This window comes from Gymnoscopelus braueri, assembly GCF_963280865.1.
Source record: "Gymnoscopelus braueri genome assembly, chromosome: 1".
NCBI lineage: Eukaryota > Metazoa > Chordata > Actinopteri > Myctophiformes > Myctophidae > Gymnoscopelus > Gymnoscopelus braueri.
Window position 1 is genome coordinate 8814434 of NC_137603.1, and position 14507 is coordinate 8828940.

At 41.7% G+C, this 14507-nt stretch overlaps 1 protein-coding gene across 1 annotated transcript; it reads right to left on the reverse strand.

Annotated features, from left to right (window-relative positions):
* Nucleotides 1-13462: 13462 nt before the first annotated feature.
* LOC308082389 (E3 ubiquitin-protein ligase PPP1R11-like) lies at nucleotides 13463-13783 on the reverse strand (the record flags this gene model as incomplete). Its single annotated transcript, XM_080424118.1, has 1 exon — nucleotides 13463-13783. One exon carries the CDS (start codon nucleotides 13781-13783, stop codon nucleotides 13463-13465), a length of 321 nt encoding a protein of 106 aa, XP_080280244.1.
* Nucleotides 13784-14507: the final 724 nt, after the last annotated feature.

Sequence of the window (14507 nt, forward strand, 5' to 3'; positions counted from 1 at the left end):
ACCCGAAGCAGAAGCAACCGGAAGCCCTATTGTTGCAAGCCAGCCCCCGGCCGTGTTTTTTTTTGTGTTGACAAACAGAGACAGAAAATATCCGTAGGCTGTCTGATAATTCTATTCCAATCTCACTATACTTCATAAGAAGTTATATTCATAATTAATTAATGTGTGTTATTAACAATATGCCACTTGAGTATTAAATAATAGTTAAAGGTAACACAAGCAAATTATTTAATTGTATTTTAAATAGGAATTAAATCCCAATACACAGAATTAACAATGCAATGAGTAAATACAATACAATAAGAATGAATCCTAGGTCACCTTACTTTGTTTTGATCACTAAATAACGCCAAGCTTAGGTTCAGGGTGAAAAATAGCAAAACAAATCTAATGGGATCCATAAACGTGCTTTATTATGTCCTCACAAGTATGAGTCCTCACAAGTATAGTAATACTGAGAGACAGAGAGTCTTGTCCTCAACATGGACAGCGTCACACTGGTGCGACAATAGACGCTCACGACACATCGCCACGCATTTCAATGAGCGAGACCCCTTCAGCGTGGGGATAGACCAGCGTTGTCGGTCTATCCCCACGCCCCGAAACTACCAGCCTGACGTCAGCGGTCACGCTCAGTTGCTAGCTGGGTATGGGCCTTGTGCTAGATCGCGTATTTTAAGAGCTTTTTTTTGTGAGATCTGACGTTCATAGTGACAGAACACTATGCAACGTCATTGTCTTGAATGCGCCCCACCGGAAGTCTCGCTAGACGAGATTTCAATGTCGAGAGTTCTGACATTTTTCTACTGTACCATTCATCCTAGGGTATCATAACATCATAGAAAAGGTAAGAAAACCGTGGGGCAAAATTTCCCTTTAAGCCTGCAATGTATGATCTCTATATAAGGAACTATACACTCACTGGGACTCATTCACAAAGCTCTTTGTACATTTCATGTCTTTGTGAAGTTTTGTAAGAACGATGAGGGACTCATGAAAGTATGTGTAGAGCCTTGATTTGTGCCCATCACAGGTGTATCAGATGGGGAATTCCACCTGTTCATAAATCAAATGAATACATGAACTCTTTGCTTGCCACCGACGAGATTTCTCGTCAGATTCTGCCAAGGCGCAGCCTGCCACTGGCGAGAATGACGAGATTTGTGTTTTCAGTGTCTTTCCACCAGATGGCGCTGTTCGCTACCCTATGAATGATGCTTTCACTGCCAGACGACGACAGATCCGGATTTGACGTATTTTTTTTTAAACGGTTTATTTACTTCACATTGAACAGGCCACAGCTATGCAACGCATTACCACGAGCGGATACGTTTTTTTCCCGAGACCCCTGTGTGTGTAATGAGGTAATCTCCGTGAGGACGGCGATCACGGAATAATATTCCCTGATTTTTCAAAGGTCAGTAAAATCGCTCATTTTCGCTGGAAGTAGCGTCCCACTATTACACTATTCCTCTGGCAGTTAAAGAGTTAATGTGTGCATCATCTGTTCCACGCCCCATTTAACACCATGAAAGGCAACCGCAATATCCCGCCTGAAACCAACGTCACCGTGGTGACAAGTTCAGCGGGGGGGTCGCTTGTCAAAAGATCAGATCTAAAAGCTTACAACCAGTGGTGTAAAGTGACTAAGTACATTTACTCAAGTACTGTACTTAAGTACAATGTTGAGGTACTTTTACTTTACTGGAGTATTTCCAATTGTCAATGCTTTTACTCCACTAAATCTCAGAGGCAATTATTGTACTTTTACTTCACTACAATTATTTTAAAACTTTAGTTCATAGTTACTTTGCAGATATAAATTATGACATTATGAAACATACTTTAACCATTTTAGCCCTATTTTATACCTATGCTATTTGAAAATAGCCGATCTACAATCTCACAACGCGTCGCATCGTGACGCGTTGTGAGCTTGTAGATCTGCTATTTTCAAACATTTTAGTACTTTTACGTTTGGTACTTTAAGTACATTTTGATACCAATACTTTTGTACTTTTACTCAAGTAACATTTTGAATTCCGGACTTTCACTTGTAACAGAGTACTACATTGCAGTATTGATACTTTTACTTGAGTAAAACATTTGAGTACTTTTTACATCACTGCTTACAACGCTTCATATTGCAGCTTGACAGCTTGTAGATCAGGTTCATCACGCGATGGACCAGCTGGAGCTGAGCGTGAATGAAGTATATCGCCCTCATGTTTAAATGAGAAGAAGAAAGTTAGCCAACAAAGTTTGAAGTCACAGGACCAAATAATAGGCTAATAAAGCATTGGCAGGATATTATATGAGGCTATTCTACTGAACAATTGCTCACCTTTGCTGAGGTACAGAAGGAAAGAAATGATATGCTAGAATCCTGGACATACTAGAATGCCTCTATCCATTATACATTACGGATCAGAGCTTTATTGATCACTGAGGGGAAATACATCTTTTGGATTAACATATCCTATCCGGGGGATTGTGAATGGAGTGGACACAGCTAGATTTCATTCAGACTGCATCTTCATTGGAGGATAAGATCATTTTGTTCAGCTCTAAATGTGTCAGCAGAAAAATAATTACAAATCAGTTTGAATTTGCCTCTTGTCCATAAGCCCAGTATGCATCCTTAATCCAAAAACAACCAATAGGGAAAATATTTAAAGGGAAAGTTCACAAAAAAAAAAAATCCTCTCGATTAGTCACCCCATGGAGACTTGAACTCATGGATATTTTTTAGTTTTTGTCGCATTCCTAAGCCAATAATTTGATGACCAGCGGACCGGTAGGCAGCGGTTCCGGTAGGAGAGACAAAGGAGACTCTTTGTGTCTCCTACCAGAACCGCTGCCGGTCATCACATTATTGGCTTAGGAATGCGACAAAAAACTAAAAAAAAAATGGATCTATGGTCTCCATGGGGGTGTTTCAAGTCATTTTGGGGGTGAACTATCCCTTTAACTCTTTGACTGCCAGAGTATTTTCATAAAGTACTCCCCCAGTGCCAGCAATTTTCGTGTTTTTTTATTTTTATATTTTGAATTTTTCTCATGAAAATAATTTAAGGACACATAATGTAAAGACCCAGCACAAATCCGCCACTAGAGCGCAGCACATGACAGCTTTGATCATGTCGTTGGGTCTCTCTCACCCTTCTTCATAGATTAGACAAGGAAAAACATGAAAACGGATGTGACGTCCCCCCCATTGTTTTGATCGGCGAAAATTACGTTGTGATATACGACGGCGATGACTGATCGTCACCCAGACCATAGATTATAGAAGAGAAACTGTCCGTTTGTCCGTCATACCGTGTGAAAGACCGTTTATTTACCTATTTTGGACGAAAATGACTGGGGAAAAGAATCAAAAACCGGAAACGGAATCCAGGTCATGAAACCGGATGCAGATGTCCGTGAAGTAAGTGGAACTCGAGAATAACATTGAATATTAAGCAGCATAGCGCAATCAGAGATTAAACAATGAACGCGCGTCCAGCGCGTCGAGCGCGTCGACGGCCAACTGGACAAAGTAGCACTTGACGCGTTATCGCGTCGTCCGCAGTCAAAGAGTTAAGAGACATATTTTCCTTTACTTGTATATGTTTTGAAAAAAAATAATATTTTGTATGACGTTTGGCACTTTTGTAACTGATTTTGCATGGGGAATAAGGCCTTCTAATAACAGCCACGCACGGATTCTGTCACATACAGTAGGAGTGCCTCAGAGCAGACGTTGGTTTCTGTGTACCTAAGGAACACATCCCCCTGGGGATAAGAATGCTGAATCAGACTATGCTCGTGGAAACGCTTTTATTTGTTCCTCTTAGCACCAAACGGCATGGAGAAAGTGAAAGTTTAGAAGCAGTGGCTGCTGAAGGAGTGCTAAAACAGTGAAACGTGTCGGTGTCCCCCGCCCCCTCCCCCCTTGAAAAAGCGGTCCCGGGGGGCCCTTTTGATCTAAAAACCGTGCGGAAAAAGGTGTGTCTACGGCACTGTGTGCACTGTATGTGCACTAGTATCAAATCTGAGTGTACGCACGCTTTGTGAAAGAGGCCCGCTGTTTGGTCATCATTAAAAATACAGCCATATTGGATGGATATCTTGCAAGATATGCAAAATATATTAGATGTGGTTTTGAGTTTAAACCCTCTTCTTCTCCTGGGTCATCCGAATTAAAATGCAACTCTTGTTGCTAGTGCTGGTAGACTGCATCCTTGCATAGCCTCGCGGTCGGTTAAATATTTATAAAACCCACAGATAGACTTACTACTACTTAACTACTACGCAATCGTTTTTGAAGTTTTGAAGCACGGAAGTCAGCGAGTAATCATTTAATTACAGATAAAAGGGGTGGGAGTTTATAAGTTTTACTTCATCTCATTATAAGTTTTACTTCATCTCACTCCTTTTCCGATGTTTAGAATACTTTCTCTACTTTTTTTTCTCTCGTTTCTTTTTTTCCCATATTTTAATCTGATATCCAGTGTTTTTCCTTGTGATTTCGAAAGCGCCAAAAAAAATATCTGTTTTTACAGTATAACATTATTCGCAATAAACATGACTCAACTAAACTAGTTTCCACAGTGGCTTTAATGCTCACACTAAGCGTTTTCTTTGACTGATTGTGAATCCCACTTCTTGTGCCTTGCCTGTGACATTGCAATTGCTATGCCTCAGGTGCATGTAATTATTACATGCACCTGTTATTTGTCATTTATGTATTTACATTATTATAATTTGCATTTATTTATGTGCATAAGTATGTGTATCCCTGTTTATTTTAATGCCGATTATGCAGACTGATATGCTGAGTTTCTTGTTGTTGTGTGTTAAAAACAGAAATGCCACTTTAACCACGCACATGTAAAAGTGATTTATACCTGCTGCTATTCACATCTGCTGGATATGCTGCTGTACCTCCACAAGGTAGACCATTTCTGCCTTTTTTGTGAGTATCTTTATACAATGCTATTTTTGAACCACAATGCGTCACAGTGCGACGCGATGTGGTTGTGCATGTAGATCCACTATTTTAGGTGCACAACAACGGCACAGGGCTAAATATAAATCAGGCCTGAGGTTCAGTTCCTCACAGGAATATTTGAGCAGAGGTGCTCAAACTGTTGAGGCTTCAGTCCCCCCTCTCCCTGAATACTGATACCCCTGTTACCAGATTACATTTTGCCTAGAAACCTGCAAGAGAAAACCAATGATGCTAATCATGCTGTGAATGCACGATAACCTCCTGAGCAGATATATTTTAAACTGTGGCCATAACATTTCAGTCCAGTTTTTATGTCAATATGTTCAAAATAGAATGTGGCTAATTCTCATTGGGGGTATCTACAGCAGATCCTCTGTTTCCGTCTGTCCCATGATCTCTGCACAGTGGCGGAACAAGTCAAAGCCCCCCCCCCCTCCCCCACTGTTTCATTATGGTGCTATAGGCTACATAATAAATCAAAGCTTGAATTATAGCTAGACGTTACCTTTCAATTAAAAGTTATTATAAATTACATCACTTATAATAACATTCCCGCAACTGGGGGGCTTGCAAGCATTTGAGTTCAGCACCAGAGACCAGAAGGGGTGAGTGCACTTTCCAGAAGCTGAAGACAGTGTTTCCTTCGCTGTCTATGTAGCATAGTTTTACTGAGGTTAGGGTTACGTTCAGGGTTAGGCATAGTTTTGCTGACATCCATCGGCTGTCAGTTAAACAGCCACCAGCCTATATAGAGCCGGCAGCTAACCCTAACCCTAACCCCAGCCCTAACCCTGACCCTAACCCTAACCCTCAACACCGCATCTGCCGCGGCTTAGGAAACACTAAGCTGCCGCTACCGGAAAATGCAGCGACCATGACATTTTGGAACCCATTTCAACTAATGAGCAACACTTTAGCTAAATTATCAATAGTTAGAATGGTAAAAATTGGCACAGCGGCCCATTAGTTCAAGTACAAGTACAAATTCAATTGCTACAGGCCTACTCACCACTATTTGAAGGGGACTTGATGAGCCTTACGCTCTGCGAACTACATTAGATGAAAGTAGTTGAGGGTATGATGATAAGGCTTCACCCCCCCCCGCGCGCAAAAGAGCTAAACCGTCTCAACCTCGCCTCTCTTACTTTATTATCCCCAAACCTTCGGACCTGGGCTGTCCCTCTGATGTACTCATTCATGAATGATCTCGTCCATCCTCGTCACTGCTAATGAGAACATCTTCAATTCTGCCTCCTCCTTTTCATCAGTGACACCGCTTCAAGGCCGTGCAGCATGCCTGGTCCAACTACCGTCTTATACACCTTCCATTCCACTCTTGTTGGTACCCTTCTGTCACAAATCAAAATAAAAGAGCAAAGTAGCAAATATCTCTTTCAATTTAATTTGGTTTAACACTTCACATATCAGAAGGTTCATGCAAAGCTTGTCAATGTTTAATCATTAAACGTATATTTTTTCTTTCATTTTTTCTTCCACTTTCTTTCACCCTCCCCCACAAAACCTCCCTCCGCCTATACCCCTAGGGGGTATGCGACACGTTCCCCCATTTGAGAAAGACATCATGATAGAGCAGGTGTCTGCAATCTTTTTGACGTGAAGAAGTGCCATGTTTTTATTTTCTTGATAGTCAGTGTGCCATATCAACATTAAGTTTAATTATGACATCACATCAAAATGAAATATTTCTAGCACATTTTGATTGTCCAACCTTTATTAATTTTTTCTTCTTTTTCTTTAGAAATATTTTCTTTCACATCAGGATGTAATGATCATTAGACTCAGAGCATAACCCACCTATCTCCCAGACTCCCACACCAGTCAGAGATACAGATGTGAGGAGACTTGAATTGACAAAATATTTTTTAAATATTTTATTTCAAAAGAAAAAACCTCTCTCTCACTCTTATGCCAGTGTGCCAGTGATCACCCTCCCCTGTGCTAACGTTGGCACCCGTGCCTAAGGTTGCCTGCCCCTGTAATAGAGTGATGCAATGCTTCAAAAGACGTGACTGCAGATCGGCAGTCTTGCTTTCCTTCTCGACAGCACCTTGTTGCTGCCTCCTTCTTCCCTCCTCCAATCCCGGAGCTTGGCCTGCACCAATGGCACGCAGCAAGCGTTAACCCATTCAATCCGGGAACGCATCTGTGTCATTTTAAGATTTATTAGGCTATACAAAAAAAAAAAAAAAAAAGTGTGCAAAAATGTTTTTAAGCAACCATTCTTAACTAAAATCTTTGCTTCTGGGGGGGTCCCTGCCTCTCCCTGGAACAACATATTTTGAGATGGTGGTCCGGGGCCAAATACATACATTTTTTGGGGTCCTTGACTTGACAAAAGGTTTGAGAACCACAGATATAGCAACATAAGTTTTTTCAAAAAACTGTTGGGATTTAGAAGACATTTGTAGAATCAGCCAGAAGCAATGATTTGAGTTAAAATGTTCGCTTTAAAAATATCTATATATTCAAAGATTTGCACAAAATGTCCACGATGAAAAAAAATAAAATAGATAAAGATAAAGATAAAGAAACTTTATTGTCCATTAAATTGACATGAAATGGAAATTTGTCTTTGGCACACCAGCAGTCAGTTACAACAATAAAACATTACAAAAATACACAGGTGCATTAAAATACTATATAAAAATGCAATCACATTAACACAGCAACAGTGGTCATGAACAGTGGCGATTAGACTATCTAAACATTTTCTTATTTAAAATGTCCACAGCCGTTGGCACAAACGACGTTTTGTAACCCTTCTTTCTTGCTAGTTTTGCCCTAAGCCTCCTGCCTGATGGCAACAAGTAAAATTCAGAGTAAAGAGGATGGGTAGAATCATTGTAAATCTGAATTGCTTTTTTGGTTATGGAGCGGTTGTATATGACCTGAAGTTGCAATTGTTTGTCTCCAATGATCTTACTTGCCTGGTTGACTACCTGGGTGAGCTTGTTTTTATCTCTAACTGAGAGGTTCCCAAACCAGGACACGATGTAGCAGATCTACAAGCTCATAGCGCGGCACTCGGTGCCGCGCTATGAGCTTGTATATCTGCTATTTTTGAATAGCCAAAGAAATCTTAAAATGACACAGATGCGTTTCCCGGTCTTACTGGATTAAAGAACTGCTTTGAATAATAAAAAAAAAAGAAAGAAAAGAAGTTCACTATATGAAAAGGAATTGTATATCAGGCCCCATGAAGAGATGAGTGGAGCTTTAAGTCACTCCCCTGCAGCTGTCATATAATTAGATGAAGGTATAGCGTGCTGGAGATGCAGTGCAGCGAGTCGACAATGCCTCTGAGAATTCCCACGCATGCACAGAGGTCAGCCCAAAGACGGGAGACATGCAGGAGGAATGCGAGATGTTCCTATACCTTCACCTCCTGATACGTGTGAAAGATGGAGGAGTTATGTCCACACGGACAGTGTTGTGTTGGAGCATAATTGTATTTCCTGCTGTGTGTGCATCGTGTTAAAACGCACACGGTTCATGTGTGTGTTGGCTCGTTTGTCCTTTTCAACCAACACTGTGTTCTACATGATTTATGCCACTTGGCATGCCAAGTGGCATAAATCATGTGGCAGACGTAGTGAAAATATTAGATCTATACGGGGGCTCGACGCGTTGTGAGCTTGTAGATCTGCCATTGTCAGATCTGCTATTTTTTGCTATTTTCGGTCCAAGAGAACTCATACAGGATACAGGATAAACAAGGTAAATTGGAAGTGATGGAAAAAAAATAAAAACTGAAACATTAAAACACTCAAATTGAAGCTGGTTAATGGTGGGGTGCTCGCTCCTGATTGGATAAAATTGGTATCCGGACCTGAAAATGTATTTCCTGTTTACCAAAATTCCCCACTGCGGCTTCCTCATGCCCTGACGGCTGCACCCCACGATTGACACGGCCCTGGGTAGGCAACCCAACCTCGACATAGCCTTACTCGCAATACCCTCACGGTCCACCAGTGGGCCCCAGCCCACAGGTTGGGAATCGCCGTGGTAGATATACGGATATGAAAATATTAAAACAGATATAAATGTTTTAATAAGCTCTTATCAATAAATCTAGGGCCAATTGTATTCACAGAGGCCATGTGCTGCGATTATGTGAATGAGCAATCATCGCATAATTCATTTCATTATGTAACATAAAATAGAATATTATGACTTTCCAGTCCAAGACTTTGGTCTGCAGGTTAATTTCTTTTCATCAATGATGAATATCTCAGTATATAAATGATGTGCCTGAAGTTAGATAATGAAGCAGCCTACGCAGTTCAATAAATCACAGACACTGATGTACTTAAAGAATAAGTGTACTTTCTCCAACTATCAGCTCTTCTACACTCACAGTACAATACGGTTTTCACTGGAAATTGTGTTTAGCACAAAAGCATTTCAGGAATTGCTATGCAATATCATCCACATATAAATTGATTATGTTACTGAGACTTGTAGATGTCTCATTCAAAACCGGCAGATGACTTTCCAGAACTAGAATCAACACCTGTGCTCTAATGTCATCATTCCAAAGGTTTTGCAGATGCTTTGCTTCACTGTATCGTTTTGCTGACTTGAACTCAAGTAGTCTTTGAAAGCATTGGGCTCTATTTCACGATAACGGCAATTGGCTCTTTACAAGATAATAAGATACGATCACATACACCTTTATTGAGCCCCAGAGGTACATTCAGGTGTCATAGCAGCAACAGCAGTGAGAATGAAACGAGAGGTAACAGTACAAGTAAAGACCAAAACAAGATAAAAAGGAATTCAAATACAGATCAAATATAATACTGAGCTGCTGGCCCTAGATATCGGCACTGGATCTGAATGATAATTATAAATGAATAGTTAATATATGCATTAATATACAGTGCATCTGTATTGCTATACATATGTTTAGTTTGACCAACATAAACCATGCCACAGGGACACTGGTGTAAACAACAGAAGTGTTTTAATTATTTTATTATCCCCGCCAGGCTGGAATGGCCGAAGGCGATGGATTATGTTTTCCGTCCAGTGGCTATGTCTTTCCGTATGTCCGTCTGAGCAGCTATAATCTCGGGCACCGCTGGACCAATCGGCGTGAAAAGTTTTCAAATCAGCCTCACGGTGGCGCTATTACAGCCCGCTTCACGTTTGTCCCCTATAACTCTGGAACCGTATTCCTTATGGTGACACAGCTCCCCATATAGGCAATGGTGTAAAGTAACTAAGTACATTTACTCAAGTACTGTACTTAAGAACAATTTTGCGACGCATTGTGAGCTTTAGGTCTGCTATTTTTATACATTTTATGCATTTGAACACTTTTGAAATGGGACATTCTGCACAATGAGTACTTTCTACTTTCGGTACTTTAAGTACATTTTGATACCAATACTTTTGTACTTTTACTCAAGTACATTTTTAATTCCGGACTTCTACTTGTAACAGAGTATTTCTACATTGCAGTATTGATACTTTTGGAGGAGTTCACCCAAAAAATTACTTATTTCCTATCAATTACACACCCCATGAAGCCTTGATTTCATCGATTTATTGTTGTTTTTGTGGCATTCCTAAGACAATAATTTGATGACCGTGTGTATTTCCGGTAGGAGACACAAATAATCTACTTTGTGTCTCCTACCGGATACATTAGCCGGTAGGAGACGGGAATCAAATTATTAGCTTAGGAATGCGACAAAAACAAAAAAGAATCCATGGATTCAAGGCTTCATAGAGTGTGCAATTGATAGAAAATAAGTCATTTTTTGAGTGAACTCCTCCTTTAAGTAAAGAGTACTTTTTCCACCACTGCATAATAGGCCACAGCCTTTTCTTTCTGACAAGATCAGAGTAGATGTTTCTGCACACATGCACAGATCCACCCACTCGATAGGCTATGGGTGGCAGGATTTCCATATCACAAGATTTGTTCTTGTTAGTTGTTTTCTTTAGTTTTTCCTCATGCAGTGGCTTTTATGGAGCTTCAACATTGCAATGTTGTCACTTGGGTCCTTCATGCCACAGAGCCGTGTTAATTGCCATGGCAACAAGGGCCACATGAAAATAAGTAATTACTTGTCTGTGAAATTGTGTGCAAGTGAGATTTTCTTACAAACAATGATGTGGAAAAAATAAATAAATACGACCACCATTCATGCAACTAAAATGATTCCAAAAAACAAAACAATCCAATTAAATTTTATTATAGTACCAAATCACAATAAATGTGTCTCAAGAGATTTTACATAGAGAGCAGAGACCCATGTTTACCCCCCTGAGCAAGCATTTGGCTGCGATGGCGAGGAAAAGCTCCTCTCTAATGGGAAGAACCAGGCTCTAGGGTAGGAGGCCATCTGCTTTGACCATGGGGGGGGGGGGGGTGGGGGGGGGGAGAGAGAGAGAGAGAGAGAGAGACTGACCGACCGACCGACCGAGAGAAAAACGTTATAAACCAGGGGTCTTCAAAGTTTTGTTTTTCAGCCCAAGGACCCCCTAGCTGAAAGAGAGATGAAGCAGGGACCCCCACCAGCCTACATACTGTATAACATTTTATTTTCATAGACCAGAATAAGTTTGGACCAGAATAAGTTTTCTTCAGAATAGGGATAGCCTAATAGGGTTCAAGTGGTTAACGTAAAAATATATATCCAATCACACCAAGATTTGGCGGGGCCCCTGTAGTAACTCTGAGGACCCCCAAGGGGTCCCGGACGCCCTGTTGAAGACCCCTGCCATAAAGGATTGAAATGCGGGGTTCCCATTTAACGTTATACTATACGGTACAGTGCAGTGTGGAGACGGGTTCAGACAGTGTATGTTGGCTTAGTTGCACATTAATGAAGTCAGTGAAGCAGTGAAGTTTCTGGTACCTGTACCTTACAGTAGTTTATTAATAATCAATGTCCTTATTGTATACATGCTATATCTGCCTTTTGGTGGCATGTTTAAGTCCCTGGTGGCTTGTACATGAGCACAACACGAAAGAGCTTGTGTAAAAGTTTAATATTTATTAAGTTATTGGAGACAACTTGATGATGACGCAGCTGTCAAAGACACTTCAAATACATGCGTATTCGTTATGCTTGTGAATATAGTGTGTGTGTGTGTGTGTGTGTGTGTGTGTGTGTGTGTGTGTGTGTGTGTGTGTGTGTGTGTGTGTGTGTGTGTGTGTGTGTGTGTGTGTGTGTGTGTGTGTGTGTGTGTGTGTGTGTGTGTGTGTGTGTGTGTGTCCACCGATTCCGTATCTCGAGAACCGTCAGAGCGATCGAATCCAACCTGCCGTGTGTATTGCCAAGGACCCAAGGGACTGATGTGCCAAGTGGAAAGTTGGTTGGATCGGCAGTTGTCCAGAAATAACAATAAAAATCTCCATAATATCTTTCCTCTATCTGTTCGTCTGTCTCTATGTCTGTGTCCCTTCTATATGTTCAGATACAGTATGGAGATCCCTGATGTCTTTGTGTTCCAAAGCTTACAGACTGAGCTGTACCCGGACACAAGTAAATGAACATTATGATAAAAACTCAAGGCTTACACAATCGCTCTGCAGTTGCAATATTACTACACAAACAACCAACGTCAGGTCAAGTATTACCAACTCAAGCATTAAGACAGACAAAAGAGTAGGGTAATCATAAAAAAGAAGGTAAACTGCTGTATTATGCTATTGCTAAAAGGAAGAAATGTAACATCTATAGTTATTTTCTGTGCCCTCTCTCTATCCCAGACTTTTCACAGCTCTAGGCCTGCCTCCCAGGACCTCAGTGACAGAATTAAAGAAAAGTGAGTGTAGTTTTGCAATGTGTTGCAACATCAAGATAAATCCCTTGACCCAGTATGGTAGCAGTGAACATTAGTGGGCATTTGATCCTCCAGACTTTGGGGACACTGTTGTCCCACCACATCCTTTATCCAGTGATTCTAAACTTGTTTTCATTTCAAAGACTGGGGCCATATTTATATGCATTAGGCCACGGACCCCCATTTGATGCAATTGTCATCTGAGAGACCCCAATGCACACGGTATCTCTGAGAGTGAATGTGTGTACACTCTCAAGAGTTGCAAAAAAAGCTCCATTTGGACCCCTGGTGGTCCCCAGTGGCAGTTGGGGTAATCGCTCATCCCAAAACATGATTTACGATTCTGTGCCTATCGTGGCTCAAGTTCACTTGAGACGGCGAGCCTCCGTCGCGGTCAAAAGCTATACTTTATCGGCGGAAAAAACTGTCTGCGGTTTTTGGACAAATAGTGGCGGCAATGGCAATGGATCCCAGGAGGCTGGGGTTGGCAGTTTAATGATTAGCGAGGCACGCCATCGAGGCAGGTGCTGTAATGGGGGTTTCTGGCTGTATTAGAATGTGACAACGCCCCCACCGAAGGGGCTTCCCAAGTCCAGTAGGGCGAAAGCCCCGCCCACAGGGTATATATTTCCATATATAGCTTCATCCATGCCCTCCTCTGCTATGTCCCAAGATGCAGCTGGGTGAACCTGATCCTCCACACCCATCATCATCCTCATCCCCCTCGCTTTCAGAAGACGACTGTCTGAACTGTCTGGGCTTCACATAGACACAGCAACATTTGGAAGACCTCCTTCCCAGGTTCTCGTTGTCGATGGTGTCGCTGGAGAACTGTACCTTCTTCTCAGTCTTGGACTTTCTCAGGGTGAGTGTGAGGGGGGGGTGGGGCAGGGGCAGTGACGGTGCTTTGGCTTCTACCGTCTCTGTTATCGACAGACTTGAAGTCCCCGGAACGTTCGCCATCCCTAATGGCTATAGGCGGCTGCAGGGTGGCTCCTTAGCTTGGGTGGGATGAGGGGCTATACTGCCTTTAGCTGTGTTTCGTAAAACCACAAATCTGTTCAATCACAAAGCCTCTCTGTTGTGAAATATCGTGCTGAAATATGCAATAAAACTAGGAAACTATGTGGGTTAATCGCAGAGGAGAAATTCCACGTATATAAAAATGTGGTGTAAAAAATAACCACTTCCCCTTGCCTTATATACGTAGGTCTTGGGGTCCACGAATAAATGGCGTGACTCCAATGACGACCTCGGACCTTATGACCAGCATGTGACGTCAGACGTCTATGACATATCTGACATATGACTCCACATGACTGGGGTTTCTGGCCCATCAGAGCCCCATTGACCTCATTTATAATAATAATAAGTTACATTATTTAAAATAATAGAAAACATGAGAAAATAAATGTGAAGGTACTTCTGTGGCCTCCTGGAAGCGTGCATACAAAGTTCGATGCTGATCAGCCCGGTGGTTTGAAAGATTAGTTTTGGGCACGTACGCACGCACGCACGCACGCACGCACGCACGCACGCACGCACGCACGCACGCACGCACGCACGCACACACACACACACACACACACACACACACACACAGATACCCTCTCACACAGATACACATACATAGATGGTCCTCTTGTGTTGTAAACCCTTTAGCTGAGAAGTTGTAGCCTAGCATTTA